Source organism: Penicillium roqueforti, assembly GCF_015533775.1.
Source record: "Penicillium roqueforti strain LCP96 04111 chromosome Unknown scaffold_04, whole genome shotgun sequence".
Classification (NCBI taxonomy): Eukaryota; Fungi; Ascomycota; class Eurotiomycetes; order Eurotiales; family Aspergillaceae; genus Penicillium; species Penicillium roqueforti.
The window spans coordinates 899629-914453 of NW_024067568.1; the positions used below are offsets into that span (position 1 = coordinate 899629).

A 14825-nucleotide genomic window follows, 5' to 3' on the forward strand; every position below is an offset into this window, starting at 1 on the left:
GGCTTTGTATTATGTACTCCGTCTGTACAGGCCAAGACAATTCTATTCAATTCTTCTAGTTCTTATAATTCTCGTGGGCAATTGTCCTGCTTTAAATTACTCCGCGTTCAAAAGGTGCGGGTCGTTATCGTCACACCTCCTTGGCCTCCTAGTTATCGCCTGTTCTCCTTCACCTCACTCTCTTGTTTCCCATACCTTCCCAAAGCTTTTGTGTTGTTGGAACTCTTTACTTTGTATTTTGGACGAATACCTGGATATATGATCAAACGTTCTCTGCCGTGCTCCCAGTCAAAGGCCACGAATGCAAGTCCGGGGGTGGATGACGAATGGGTCTCTCCTAGATCAACTCTGATGGCAACTGGTGCCTTGGCGATACACACTTCTAAGGGGGCTTTTATTTTGCATCCTTAGACTTATTCGCTGGATTCACAGGAATGAGTTCTCAAAATAGCTTTGCCAATGCTTCCCCAAGCTTCAACATGCTCAGCGCAAGCACAACTTCAACCTCGACGGTTCGATCGCGCCCTCGCCGCTTAGTTTCATTCACGGACGACGAAGACGACAGCAACAATGCTACAAACTACGCCTACGAGGATGATGCCCAGCTATTTCCCTCGGGATTATCAACGACTCTTGCGCCCTCCGAGGGTGGAACGACTCGATCCCGCGGAGGGACCCCCTCGCCATTGTCATCCCGTGGAGCCTCACCACTTCCAATGAGACACCCATCACGTGCGACCGAAACGATAAATCGTAGTAGTCGCAGTGGGCCAACATCGTTCGCTTGGAGTGGGTCATCAAAGGCCTCGTCGTCGGGAGGTGCTGCGAACTTTCTGGACTCCTCGTGGTCCTCTCTCCAAAGCCTCGCATCTTCAGTATTGGGGAGTGATGCTGAACAAGTTACTCCGAATAATGCGACAAAACCACACGCGCGAAGGAAGCCATCTCGGTCTGACGTATATATTAAGAGTGCTTCCAGGTCGACGTGGGGTCCGTCGGCACCGACGGCTCCGCAGTTCGGAACTGGGACAAAGGAAGAGCGACAGGCTTTAGTTCAGGCCAAAAAGAGAGAAGCGCTGCTCCTTGCTGATAGTGATCCGATCGCAAGTCGTACGCTCCCTCACAAAAGACGCGACTCTGGGGACATTTCATATCAAGCGTTTGAGCCGGAGCACGATGAAGACGCTCTAGCCTATATCCACAAAGTGCAACCAACGGACACTATCACCGGCGTGACGATCAAATACGGCTGCCAGGCTGCAGTGTTTCGGAAGGCGAACGGTTTCTGGCCCAACGACAACATTCAGAGCAGAAATACTGTTCTCCTACCAGTCGATGCGTGCTCTCTGAAAGGCCGGCCTGTTCCCCCAAAGCCTGTAGATCTTTTGAATGACGAAGACCCCAGGGACAGCTCGATAACCCCGACGGCTGCCTCTGCCGATGATACCTCTGCAACCGCGTCAGGGGCCGATGGAAATCATGTTTGGAAGCATGAATCGTGGGTGCACATGGATGGGTTTCCCGGACCAGTCGAAATTGGCCGCGTTCCTCGAAGAGCATTGGGATTCTTTCCGCGTACGCGTCGAAAATCTATATCTTACTCGGATGCAGAACCTCCCGATTTTTACCGAGAAACAATCACTCCTCCGTCTCCTACCGGATCACCACCTCTACCTTCATCATTTGGTATACTGCCACGAAGTCGACCAAACGGCGACCAACCCCAACCCAAAACCACACACCCCATTCGTCCTCAGCATCGCCGCCAACGCAGTAGTATCCAACTGTCTGGCACAGGGGTGGGAACACTTGACCCCACCTCGACTGGTCCAGGGCCTGCGTTAGATGGGTTCACTCGATTCTTCGCGCAGCATATACCGAATCTCGCGCCTCCACAATTCCCGGACAATTTTCGGACGTCTTCCTTTGACTCCACATCCACCGTCGCATCCAATGCATCGACTAGTCTCGAGAACATTGGCGGGGCTTTTGAAGGATGGGTTCGAAAGGTAGCAACACGCGCTAAGGCCGGCATTAATGAGCTTCAGCAAGGAGCAACCACCCAGCAGGGTAGCAGCAGGGGTCGCAATATGTGGCGGATGGATGACCTGATTGAGCTTGACGACGGCTTAGTGGATGGTCGGAACTCCCCCAGCCCGTTCAAAAGTGCATCGCGGAGGTCTGAGTTACAGGGCACCTCATCCTCATCCTCGTCTAATCAATATAACAGCCCTTCGGTGGCAGCGAGCAGGTCTCGTGCGACTGGATTTGGCTCTGGCTCCGGTTCGTCCGCCTATGGCGAGCGGGTCAAGGATGATTAACGTGTTTGAATTTCACAGCGTACATAATAAGAGTCTCCCTGTGTATCCTTCGGAGTTCAAGATTTTTGCATTTCTTTTCCTTCATGCGCACCCCCAAGCGGCTTGGTGCTTTTGTTCCCACTTTGGCGTTGCCATTTTTCAATGCCACGTCACACCAATATTTGACATCGAAACATCGCATGCATGAGAAGTGTGGACATGAAGAATCTCAGCCGCTATTTCGCCACTTGCATACAGCCCATTGACCCAGTTGATATTCGCCCAATGTCTCAACCAGGTTGTTGCGTGACGGATTTTGGGTGTTGATTTGGACTGAACAGAAGCATGCTCCTTGTCATTTCTTCTGGCATGTTGGATGTATAGTACCTTCAACGCTCTTGTTGCTACTGCAGCGCTTTTTTCTTTATCACACCTGGCTTCCAGCCTAATGCCTCATCATCTAGAACACCATCTTCGAAATAGACTACTCGCTTTGTATTTGGGCTTATTTTTCTCTTCTTTTGCCGTAGCATTAGAGGAACTTCTGTAAAAGCACAGCTAAATTCCGAACTGGAAAAGATCAGTCGCTTTCCCCCCTTATGCCCGGTATTTCCTCTTAATTTTCCCACCTATGAGCACGCATGGCAAAGATCACAGCTCATTCCGACACGTTGATGGTGGAATTTCTTTAGTTGTGATACGATTTCCGGGAAAGAGATTGTCTAATTCTCCATGGCCTGGATTTGAGAATCTACTTTGCAGCCAAGTTGGCACTGAACAAGCTCTATAAAAAACCCCTTCAACTCTTGTCCGGTCAGTTTGAGCTCCTCTCAAACTTCGAAAATGCGGTCGATGACAAGAGCCTCGACGGTCCTTTCGACCTTATTCCTCTGTATAATTTCCGGAACAATAGCCAACTCTCTCTCATCCAAAACAACGGGTAACACAGCGAATACCCCAACAGCAACCCTATCAATAAGCAATCAAAGCCTAAAGACCATCTTCGTGGGCCGCTCTCTTCCGGAATTCAACCAAGATCTTTTTCTGGGCATCAAGTATGCCGACGAGCCAATACGCTTCACACCAGTCGAGCTCAAGAGCGACTATGCATCGAAGGATAATGACTCTGGACATTATAATCTATCACCAGAAGAAGTCGTCAGCGCTACTTCTAACCTGGTATACTACAATGCTATGGAGTACGGCTACGACTGTCCCGCGTATGGATCCGATACCACCGACATGGTCAACAGTGGTCTTATCACTTTGAACGAGGACTGCTTTAACTTAAATATTATCCGACCTAATGCCGACGAGAGTAACGGATTGCTTCCAGTTGTGATCTGGATTTTCGGTGGTGGGTGGGCACAGGGCGCTACTGCGGATCCGAGGTATGTTGGTCGAGGAATATAGGGCTGGGTACGAATGTTCATACCTTAGAAAGGTGGCCGATGGCTGTGGTTAACCTTATGCTACGCTGCCTATAGATATAATATGAGCTATATCGTTGAACAGAGCGCATTGAACGGCAAGCCAGTTCTGGGTGTTTCTATCAACTACCGTCTGGCAGCATTCGGATTCCTTGACTCGGAGGAAGTAAGGGTAGTGCCAATATATAGAAACTTGGATACTGAGGATTCTTGAGATTAACTTGGACTCCAGGTCGAAGGAAACACCAATCTAGCACTGCGTGACCAGCGCACGGCGATGCGCTGGGTGAAGAAGAATATCAAAGCGTTCGGCGGTGATCCGAGCAAGATCACTATTTGGGGCGAGTCTGCGTGAGTCACTGGAAATATTTTGGTATAACAGATGCTTAATTTTGAATAAACAGTGGTGCATATAGTGTTGGAGCTCATCTGGTGACCAACAATGGCGATAACGAGGGTCTTTTTAGAGCTGGTATAGTCCACTGTACTTCGTGCCATTTTACGACACCAGACTAAGGTTCGCCTAGCAATCATGGATTCTGGAAATGCTGTCGGGCCCCCATACAACGGAACAGAATGGCACCAGCCAATGTACGACCGAATCGTCGAGAGAGCCGGGTGAGTCTATATCAAACAAGTCTATATCAAACAAGTCTCTATCAAATGACGCTGAATATACTATATCTAGATGCACCAATTCATTGAATACCCTACAATGTCTCCGTGAGCTGCCATACGCAGCTTTATACAGCATTGCAAACGAGGGTCTAGAATGGTTTGCTACTGTCGACGGCTCATTCATAACCCAGTATCCGCAAATCAACTACAGAGAAGGCACATTAGCTCAAGTGCCTATCTTGTTAGGGACAAATACCGATGAAGGTACCAGTTTTGGGACGACTGGCACAAACACCGTTGAGGACTGCATCAATGAATTGACTAGTACGTGTTGTGTATAGCATTTTTAAGTCACATCGTGCTAAGCGAGTAGCACAGCATCCAAGCGTTGGATCCTCAACCGTCCCCAAGCTACCCAGCTGCTGTCCTACTACCCCAACGTCCCCGCCATTGGCTGCCCCTATGGCTGGGGAAATACCACCTGGCCCTCGCTGGGACTCATGTACAAGCGCTATGCATCCATAGCCGGGGATGTGACCATGGTAGCGCCACGGCGCATGTTAGCCCATCGAATGGCCAGCTTGCACGAGGATGTATATTCGTACAGATGGGATGTGGCAGCGTTAAATGGCTCAACAACGATTGGGGTGCAACATTTCGCAGAGGTATGTAGTAACCCACCTAGTCTTAGATACAACCTACCTAGCTCTCTGGTCTGCAAGATAGACTGACGCTTGTATCGGTTATACAGATCCCTTTCGTCTTTGCAAATCCAGTGCAGGCCATCACACCGCTAGGGTCCGACCCTGAGCGCTTGAAACTGGCCCAAATGGCAGCGCGGATGTGGACATCATTCGTGGCAGACTTAGATCCCAATGGACATGGTGGTTAGTAGAACACACGTGCGGCTAGAATCTATTGTTTGGCATCTGACTTCTTCTTTCTAGTGCCGGATATTGCCAAATGGCCCAAGTATTCGTCCCGAGCGACGAACTTTGTTTTCCGCTTACCCCGAAATGAGTGTTATGTCGAGGCTGACATATACCGCGTCGATGGGATTGATTATATCAACAGCATCGCGCGGTAATGTGGGGGTGAAGGCAAGCTAGGCTAGATCATCTACGTTGTGTGCATGAACAAGGGAAACAGATGGCAGACATGTGTTAGTCCAATTGACTTTCTTCGTCAGGTAACGAGTCAAATCAATTGACAGCAAAGAGACCAGGCGTTGATTTTGTTATCCAAGTAGCCTGCCGACCCTATGAGACGAGCAGGAATGATCAATGTGGTTCTTTTTCTCGTTTGGTAATTGCACATCTTATATCTAGCCGAAAATTCGGAAACATCGGTTGATTTAAACACTCTTAGTGCCGACCTTGAGGAGCTCGACCTCGCTGTGAGCAGTTAGTTTCAGTTGTCTCTTATACCTTCGCAGCAGGACTGAGAAAAGAGATGAGTTACTCACAAGACAAGCTTAGAGTTGGCGGGGATCAGGCCGGGGAAGCCACTAAGATGATTGAATATCAGCACAACTCTCATAGAGAGAACCAAAGGTGCATGTTGGAGTTGTGAGGGATTGGAAGCATCCGCAAAAATGATGGATTGTTGATTCAGCATTGAGGTTGGTTGGTTGGTACGTACCGGTCGCCATAGCCGAAGTCACTGTCGAGAATCGAATATTAGCAGTGTTCAGTAGATCCGCGCAAAAGTGCAAAGGAAAGAGAAATGGCAACTCACGGGCTGATGGTCAGGATGGCCTTCTCGCCGAGGGACATCTGGGGAACACCCTCGTCCCAGCCTAATTATTAGGTTAGCAAGCTGAAGAAATCTATATTTCTGACACGAGACTCAGTCGGGGTATATTGAAACGCACCGCGGATGAGACGGCCGACACCGATGGGGGTGGCAAGGGGCCCACGGCCGGGCTTGTGGGAGGTATCGAAGCTGAGGGTATATTAGCGCGTGAGGCACCTGGAGGTGGTATGGAGATTTGGCTTACAGGCTGCCCATGAAGTGGTTATCGGCCTTCTCGGGGTCATACAAGCAGCCGGTGTAGTGGATGGCAACGTGCTCGCCCTTCTTAGGGTAGTCAACACCGTTGCCCTCGACCAGAGTCTTCTTTTCGACGCCCATTGTGAATGTAATAGAGATATATGTAGGATGAATATGGGAGTTGTGAAGAGAAGAAACAAAACAGGAAGACGGGGAAAGCTCGGGAGGGGCAGATTATCCACTTTTTTCCTGGGCGGGGGACGTACGGAGTGGAACTCCAAGTGTCTTTAAGACGAACAACATGGTTGCTTTACTGCTTAATTTATTGGCTAGCATTCAGATCATAGACTGGGTATCCATATATTTACTCAATGGCAACTTCTGGTGATTTTCAGCAATAGAATACCCCGAAAACTCTTTTGGAACTGGGATGTATTCCTGACACGGTTGCTTGGAAACAGCTGGAATCAGCTGGGAATAGCTGGGAATAGCTCGAATGTAACACCAGGGCGAAAACTACAACACATAGGGATATGATCTGCGCAAGACGGGCAAATTCGTGGGTTTTGCGAGTGCCACCGATGAAATCTCCCTCAATGTCATGATCTACGACAGGTTCAGACCAGCCCTTCTCTTGGACTAGAGAAAGGATCATCCTATTTGTTCCCTCGATGCCCCGCGGAGGGGTAATGGCGGGGGAAACATCTCCGCGATAACCCCGGAGCTGTTCTATAGGTATGAGAGTAGAAATATCAAGGCAAGATCCCATTAATATACAGCATAGATTGTAACATCATGACCAAAATGCCATCTTCTTCACGTCCTCCACTGAAATTTCCACAATTCGCGTCTTAGGGAACCGAGGATCGGGCACAGGAGATGTCACTGATGCTTCCAACTGTAGATAATGCAGTGTTGAGATCCCAGTGCGATCCACAAAATCAAGCACGGGGCGGAAGTTCAAAGCAACCTGGTCGACGCCGTGGCTGTCATCGGATAAACAGAAGCGACCCTTACGCGCCAAAAATTCCTAAAATGATCAAATTAGTCAAAGATATACAACAAAGAACTGCGTTGGTTACCTTGCAGATCTCCGCTTTGGGATACGGTTCTGTCATTCCCTTGCGCAACGCAGCTGAATTGAGCTCCAGCATACCGCCGTACGAGGCAATAAAGTCCAAGTTTCGTAAAATTTTACTCCAGACACTAGGCCAGGTAGTAAAGCTGCGCTCCATATCATCGCTCTTCAGACGAATCAAGTCAAAATGGCCCACAACAAGCGGTTTGAGTTGCTCCAGCATATCCAGCTGTGCATCGAAGTAGTCCTCGAATAGTCGCTCATCCGTTCCGCCGGCTTTCTCTCGAGCCTGCTCGTACATAGGTCGGTCATAGTCGATCGGTACGGTATGCATGTGGTGAACCGAGCCAATGAAGAATTCAAAGGGAAATCGTGAAAGTGAGCGTTCGATCAAATCTTTAGAGGCGGGTCGGATCCAGTCAATCTCGAAGCCGATGATGATTTTGATCTGGGAGGCGTATTTCTCGCGGAGAGAGACTGCTTCCTTCCAGTAAGCGGCCTCATTTGCTGCATGGCTTTCTTCTGTTTCTCCAGATTCGAACTGGATGATTGGTTAATTCAAGTTTTGCAGTGTATGTGTTCCTTACGCACTTCCTCGGGATAAAAATCTTCTTTGTGACGGGGCATATGTTCAGTCAGACAAAAGACTTGCATCTTCTTGCTGATGGCAGTTTGAATCACATCTTCCAAGGAGTTTTGGGCATGACCAGGGCAGAATTGGCCCGAATGGCTGTGATGCGAGAACGGCATGTTTTATGGATATGTCACTGTTTGTGGTTAGCACAATATTCGAAGTAAATACCGAGTTGGAGGGCAGGAATAGGCTTAGCTGAATTGAACTGTGAACAAATTCTATACTCACATCTGCCTTTTAGGACGTTCGAAGAAGATCAAATATGCCGGTTACGTGGGGGAGTCAGACATCTATTGATAGACGATAAGGATTTCGCCGCACGGGTGTTTTATAGCGCGGAGTAAGAAGTAACAATTGTATGAATGCATTATTGATTCATAGATCGATACTGGATAATTCAGTATACAATTTCTTGATCGGTCCTTGGATCTAAGCTTTTCACATTTGATTTCTTTAATATACCCCAATGAGATGTTACTTCCAGCCACCATCTACCCAGACATCGCTGACCACAAGGGTGCGAAACACGATCGTACCGGACGCCAATGATGAGGTCACCGAGTGAAGCGCACTGTCGTTCAACTGTCGTTCAAGTTGTGGACATGCTTGACCGGTACGACTCAATTGCAAGCATTGAGCCAGACCAATCGAACCCAATAGCAAATCAGGTCAAAGCCTTGACTTCCTCTAAACCCGCTCTCTAGAACAGTGTCCCCAGTAGCTCCCCAGTAGTTGCACACTCGAACCATGATATCATGGGTACCAGGCAATGACTGCTTGCCGTCCTATTCACAGCCTTAAGAGACCGAGTGAACCAGCCACAAGAGTTGCGATGGGATTCAACCCTAAAGCAGAGTCTAATAAACCGAACAATTCATCCAGCAGCCAAAACAGTAGCAACGACGTACTCCCCATCATGCGAGATCGATAACTTCGCAACCCTCCCCTCACCCGTATCCCCATCCAGCGCATTCCCAAGATAAACAATCTCAGGTCTCCGACTTACATCCTCGCCAAACCTCCCTCCATCCTCCTGAACCCGGACCATGACATCCTTCCAGCCAATCGAAGCCGCACCGGACGGCGCCGCTTTTCGCGCCGCCTCTTTTGCCGCGAAGCGTCCCGCCAGCCAGCGTGTTATGTCCGCCGGCACAGGTGTAGGCTGTTGATGGTATGCGGCGCGTGCTTTGAGGACTTCGCTGAAGCGCGTGTGAAAGTCGTGCTGTTCTTGGTCGCAGAGAATGCGGCGCGTGAATCGTGGGAGATAGTTGGGTCGGGTGAGGAGGCGGGTTATTCGTGGGATGTGGACGATGTCTGTGCCGATGTTCAGGGGAAATGGGAAGGGAAGGGGTTTCATTTTGGGGTTTCTGGTTGTTGGTGGGCGTTCTTGGGGGAGTTGTTGTGGGAGTGAAGTGGTAGGTAGGAAGGTTGCGGGAGGTGTTGGACACCTCGGAATAGCCGTTGAGCTTTTTTTTTTTTAGTTGATTGGAGTACTTGTGCTTAACTCATTAGGAAATTATTGATCGTGTATGAATTTCGCGTGTGACCATTAGCGTGGTTTCAGAGCATGCTTGTTCTATGCTGTTTACCTCTACATGTTCTCGTTTCGCTTTACAGTCCCTCATTGCTAAAGCACTCCCATTGACCGGATAAGCAAGCTAATCGGAGCCATAAAGAGCAATCAATACTCATGCCAAGGTGAAAGTCCACAGAGGGCTCTTGCCAAGCACCGACTCCGAGCGACCCGGTGTGAGATTGCGTCAAAGCAATCGTACCACTCATCTTTCTTCTTCCGCGATTGATCTTGCTCACTGGCAGGGGAAGAACAGGTCTGAAAAGCCAGTGTCAAGAGGATATTTTTCTATGCAGCGTACACGCCTCCTATGTACAGATCAATCAACCTCATCCGCCGACATCCCAAGATCGGTCCGTGTAGCTCCTCGAAAAAACCGTGGTCACAAAAAAAAGCTCCGGAAGGGCGGATAAACATCGGTGCGCGCTAGAACTGGCACAACTTCGGAGGCAGTTTGATTGAATACAAATCATAGCTCCTCATGTTCGACCGCTCCATCAATATAAGCCGTATCGAGGATTAGTTTAATGGCCAGCGGCGGGCTTCTTCTCGCCGCCATCAATCTCCTTCATGAAGTTCCTGTGAGATATGAAGTTAGCAAGACGCTCGGGGCTGATATAAGATCCAATTCATGGTCGGTAGTTCTCTGTTCTCGGCGACGGTGTTGGACATACTGGACGAAGTTCTCCTCATCCTTGGAGGAGGCGTTGATGGGGGGACCCTGAGCGGTCTTGGGCTTTTCACCACCGGACACGGCAAGCCAGGAACCGGCGAAGATGCTGCCGAGGGTGGCCATGGCGAGCTAATGAGGGGGTGGAGGAAACCCGGTCAACTTCCATGTTTCACAAGGATCCGCACGAAGCGCGATGGAAAAGGGATGGCGAGCACGCAGCGGCGTTTTGGGAGATAGAGAAACTTACGACGTGGGAGCCGACCTTCTTGCCAGCGATCTGGTAGTAGACAACCATTTTGTAGGGTTGGAATTGAGGTACAGCGAGAGGTTCAATTGGCAGCGATGTGGACGGAATCCTCAGGCTTGCACCAAACGACGAGGTCGGCACGGATACCGCCTTTCCTAATATGGTTAGACAGTTCACATGACTTCGGAACAGTGGATGATTAGGTAAGGACACTCGGCCACCCGGCCGCATCCGATATCATGTGACCTTCCCGAAGCGAAACATCAACAGTGCATTGGCACATGAAGATCAATCACAACACGAGAACACCAAAAAGGCTGGTTTGAACTCGATGAAAGGAAGAAACCGATAAGCTAAAGCTCGGACTCAAAACGTTTGACGACGAAGAACAAATAATGAGTTCGGCGCCGACATCATCCCGAGGTCCCGTATTCCAAGGTTACTTCTACATATCCCGATCCGGAGGATACCAACGGTACCTCGGAAGGAAACTACCACAGCTGATGCTATATGTCGGCTATGGCTGGCTGTCTTCGGCTGTAGTATGCGGTTAATATGAGAATCTTTCAATAATAACTCGTTTCATCCCTTGCACAGCTTTCCCTCATTCTTCTCCTTTATTGTCTACATATTATATACCCCCTTCACGTATTGGCACGCGAATAAGCGTTGCTTGACTACATAAACCATCACCGATCATCTATACTACATCCACAATGGTCTGGGGCGGTCGTCAACCAGATGGATCCCAGTCTCCCCCGCAGGAGTTGTTGGATAAGCCTATAGTCCGAGAGAAGCTCCCCCCCAAATTGCAGCAGTTGGTTGATCGGGAAGACGACTTCTATGATGACCTCTACTCCCCATAGTATGTGAAGCTCTGATGATTTTGTGTTTTTTTCTTTTTTCTTTTCTTTTTTGGTCCAAGCAAGTTACAGTTGCTGTCGCTGTCGCTGTCGCTGTCGTGTGTTCGGAGATATGGAAGGGAGATAGAGCCTGAAAAATAAGGCCGGTGTACTTCCTTACCACCCCGCAAACTCATCTCTAGCAAATCAGCGCAACGCCGAAAGCAAGCAAAGACAAAACAGAAACTAACGATGGGCACCTCGGTTGACGACAGCTCGGTCGATTCCACAGACACGGGGTATCGCTATGCCGCGTACGCCAACCGCATCCGCACGATCCTCCTGTCCGCCCATCGGTATGTCGCCTACACTTCAGACATCGGCGAGTCCTTCCGTCCAATTGCACACCCATGGCTCGTGCGCTCTGCCTACACTATCTCCTGGACATACCTGCTAGGCGATGTTGGCCACGAGGGCTACAAGGCCTATCTCCGGAACTGGAGAGCACTGGCTCCCACCGGTGAGGCATACAAAGATGCTAGCCAGCCTTCGAATAATCAGATTATCAAGGGCATGGCGACGGGCAACATGACGATTGGAAAATCAGCCGTGTCTAAGGATGAGCTTTCAAACTGGTCGACCCCCGAGATCCCGCTTGCGGAGGACTACCGCATGGTCATGGTCAAGCGCGCGGTATTTCAGAGTATCGCGAGTATGGGATTGCCCGCATTCACAATCCACAGTGTGGTCCGCTACTCTGGGCAGATGGTGAAGGGTGTTAAGAATGCATTTATTCGTACCTGGACGCCGATCGGGGTATGTACCCCGGGCGAACAGGCAAATCAGTGAATATGATGCTAACGACTGTCTCTTATAGCTTGGTCTCGCTGTTGTCCCCTTCCTTCCCTATATCTTCGATCATCCCGTCGACGAGGCCGTTGAATGGGCCTTCCGTACTGGTCTTCGTGCTTACGGTGGCGAAGCAGCCGTCCGCCCACTACCAGGCAAGAGCCTTCCTCCCCGGGAAGAGGAGGAACACCGCGCTGTTGCGGCAGCAAATATCTCCTGGGACGAGTACAAGACTGAGCGGGACCGCGCGCGTGAGCTGCGTCGCCAGTCAAGTGAGCAGGCCGTCAGTGGTGGAATTTCGTCGCTGACGAGCTGGTTCGGAAAATCCGAATCGGAGTCGGATAAGAAGAAGAAGGAATGAGGTAAATACACTACATTGTTTTCATCATTTGACCGAAGTGCTTCCTTTGGCTGCTTCTGTCTCTTGTGTATGAGCGCATCTCTCTACTTATTGTACACATCATTTCCCACACTCTCTCATCTTCTATATTACTGATATCCACTGGGGTTAGTTGTACACTTACACTCAACCTTTCTGAACAAATTGTGATTCTGTGATTCTTCATTTTCTGTACATATTCCTTACTCATCTATCTCGAAGGTAATGAATGCCGACCATTTTCCAATTTTCATGGTTTTAGATCCTCAATATCGAATACCTGGGACTCAAATTCTGCGTGGGACAGTGTTCAATGAACCTGGTCGGGTCATGGCAGAGATCATGCTGATAATTCATATGTGACGGTAAACCCAGCTACAAACATCAATTGACCATACCGAACTTGATAGCGTCCATTGGCCTCGATTTGAGAGTCGGAATCGAACCGCGAAGATCGGAACTCATCAATAACTGTCCGGGGGTGTCTAGAGGTCTAAATACCCGTGGAACGTTGGTCCTACCTAGACAGAGTCGGGTTAGTGCCTAGAGAACCCATGGTTCCGAATGGAGAACCTGGGGTAGACCCACCTTTTTAGCTTGGAAGGCACAACTTTCTTTTTGCTTTTTTGCTCTTTTAATTTTATATCGTTATTATCGTCGTAGCAACGCCCGCCACTGGATTCTGTGTTCTTTCTACCAGTAGCATATATTTCTATAAAGCCAGCAAGTGAAATATGAGCATTCACACATCATTTGCCACCTCAAAGCCCTCCACGCGAACCGACTTGGTCTGATACTGTACAATCAAACGAGCCAGCTTCAAGCGATCTTCTCTACCAAGCCTCTGAACCCTCTGACAGGGGTTCTTTACAATCAATCCATCGTAGTCGTGCTGGAATTCCACATCAGCCTCCCATTCATATAGCGGGCTCCGCTCTCTAAAGTAATAAGGCCGGTCATGCTTCATAACGACCTCGTACAGTTTGCGAAATTCTTGAGATCTTCCGGTCTTGATATCTCCATTTGGCAGTACCACCACACTTGCATGCCACGGCATATCACCAAATAGGTCGCCTTGCCGCAATAGGGGAATAGAGATCTTGTTTCGTCCCAATGAAGGGTGAATCGAGAGACGGATGTATTTTCCAAGTGTGGCGTTAATGACGGCTTCATATGCCTGAAAAATCAGTGAGCCAGGGAAGTCAGACTTTAAGAACAACTAAAACACAAAGTATCCCAAGCAAAACTCCAAGTGAAACTTACGATGAGTCGGTTGATCATGGTTTTCGCCATCTTAGACACCTCAGCCGCGTAGAGTGCCGGATCGGCCGCGATAAGAGGATCAAACCCTTTGGCCCATTTTAAATCCTCTGATATGCGACTGAAATAGCTGTTGTATGTGGTCTTGGTATCTGAATTTGCCTTCAACTCATGGTCAATGTCGAATCTCGGATCGAAGTATGTCGGTGACATCAGTTTCTCCCTGCAGGTGGGGACGAGACGCAGGTAATCTGCCTTGGTAACTCTCTCGCCATCTCCTAACCCCAGCAAGTTCATCAGCCGGATGAACTGTATAGAAGAAAAATGCTTCTCTTTGGCGATTTTGCGCAGCTCAATGCCATAGTCGTAATATTCGTCGTCGGGAACGCCGACCAAATCTACACCGTCAGTTTATTTTATCACTGCTGGATTGATATAACAAATGGCATACCATTATATACTGGTCCGTCACAAATGAGGATAAGTCGTGCGCCGTAAGGGTAGACCTTTGAAATCTCCTCGCACAAGTGATTCAACTTCGCTAGACCCATTTCTTCTCCTAGATCAGCCCCATCTCCTAGTACTTTGTCTTGATTTGGGCTCTTCCATGGAAATGCAGGTAAGACCATGGTTATCGGCTGGTCCGCGGTGATGTTCATCTTCAGCTTGTCAGGCACAGAGTCAAACACCCTTCCGACGTCTCTCTGATGGCCATCTTCGCTCGAATGCAAGCAAAACCGCTTTAGTACCTCGACAACCTTTAGAGGCACTTCATCTGGAGCATATTCGAATCTCATTGTAAATGAAATGCCGAGGAATTGATGGATGGGTGCAGCAAAATGGGGGGGGGGGGGGGGGTTTGGGTTGTTTTTTGTACGCCGACGGGGCAGGGGTGGGGAGGGAGTGTGGGGTGTGGGTGAGGGGGGAGTGTATTTTTAGGTTGAGGGGGC

The 14825-nt window shown here is 49.2% G+C and overlaps 8 protein-coding genes across 8 annotated transcripts; 3 read left to right on the top strand and 5 right to left on the bottom strand.

Moving 5' to 3' along the window:
• Positions 1 to 479: 479 nt before the first annotated feature.
• LCP9604111_3176 (putative LysM domain protein) lies at positions 480 to 2321 on the top strand (the record flags this gene model as incomplete). The annotated part of the gene is made up of 1 exon (XM_039070735.1): positions 480 to 2321. The coding sequence occupies one exon, from the start codon at positions 480 to 482 to the stop codon at positions 2319 to 2321; it is 1842 nt and encodes a 613-aa protein (XP_038931131.1).
• An 822-nt stretch (positions 2322 to 3143) lies between these two features.
• On the top strand, positions 3144 to 5435 carry LCP9604111_3177 (putative triacylglycerol lipase (LipA); the record flags this gene model as incomplete). The annotated part of the gene is made up of 9 exons (XM_039070736.1): positions 3144 to 3691; positions 3788 to 3896; positions 3963 to 4081; positions 4135 to 4202; positions 4258 to 4348; positions 4419 to 4672; positions 4727 to 5013; positions 5100 to 5235; positions 5296 to 5435. The coding sequence occupies 9 exons, from the start codon at positions 3144 to 3146 to the stop codon at positions 5433 to 5435; spliced, it is 1752 nt and encodes a 583-aa protein (XP_038931132.1).
• A 267-nt stretch (positions 5436 to 5702) lies between these two features.
• Positions 5703 to 6481, bottom strand: LCP9604111_3178 (FKBP-type peptidyl-prolyl cis-trans isomerase; the record flags this gene model as incomplete). Its single annotated transcript, XM_039070737.1, has 6 exons — positions 5703 to 5742; positions 5814 to 5855; positions 5990 to 6010; positions 6086 to 6146; positions 6222 to 6292; positions 6348 to 6481. The coding sequence occupies 6 exons, from the start codon at positions 6479 to 6481 to the stop codon at positions 5703 to 5705; spliced, it is 369 nt and encodes a 122-aa protein (XP_038931133.1).
• A 652-nt stretch (positions 6482 to 7133) lies between these two features.
• LCP9604111_3179 (histidinol-phosphatase) lies at positions 7134 to 8168 on the bottom strand (the record flags this gene model as incomplete). Its single annotated transcript, XM_039070738.1, has 3 exons — positions 7134 to 7370; positions 7423 to 7959; positions 8010 to 8168. The coding sequence occupies 3 exons, from the start codon at positions 8166 to 8168 to the stop codon at positions 7134 to 7136; spliced, it is 933 nt and encodes a 310-aa protein (XP_038931134.1).
• A 758-nt stretch (positions 8169 to 8926) lies between these two features.
• Positions 8927 to 9409, bottom strand: LCP9604111_3180 (holo-ACP synthase; the record flags this gene model as incomplete). The annotated part of the gene is made up of 1 exon (XM_039070740.1): positions 8927 to 9409. The coding sequence occupies one exon, from the start codon at positions 9407 to 9409 to the stop codon at positions 8927 to 8929; it is 483 nt and encodes a 160-aa protein (XP_038931135.1).
• A 740-nt stretch (positions 9410 to 10149) lies between these two features.
• LCP9604111_3181 (ATP19 family protein) lies at positions 10150 to 10593 on the bottom strand (the record flags this gene model as incomplete). Its single annotated transcript, XM_039070741.1, has 3 exons — positions 10150 to 10204; positions 10300 to 10427; positions 10546 to 10593. The coding sequence occupies 3 exons, from the start codon at positions 10591 to 10593 to the stop codon at positions 10150 to 10152; spliced, it is 231 nt and encodes a 76-aa protein (XP_038931136.1).
• A 668-nt stretch (positions 10594 to 11261) lies between these two features.
• LCP9604111_3182 (uncharacterized protein) lies at positions 11262 to 12597 on the top strand (the record flags this gene model as incomplete). Its single annotated transcript, XM_039070742.1, has 3 exons — positions 11262 to 11410; positions 11591 to 12203; positions 12265 to 12597. 3 exons carry the CDS (start codon positions 11262 to 11264, stop codon positions 12595 to 12597), a joined length of 1095 nt encoding a protein of 364 aa, XP_038931137.1.
• Positions 12598 to 13357: 760 nt separating this feature from the next.
• Positions 13358 to 14672, bottom strand: LCP9604111_3183 (isocyanide synthase family protein; the record flags this gene model as incomplete). Its single annotated transcript, XM_039070743.1, has 3 exons — positions 13358 to 13792; positions 13879 to 14273; positions 14327 to 14672. 3 exons carry the CDS (start codon positions 14670 to 14672, stop codon positions 13358 to 13360), a joined length of 1176 nt encoding a protein of 391 aa, XP_038931138.1.
• Between the last annotated feature and the right edge of the window lie 153 nt (positions 14673 to 14825).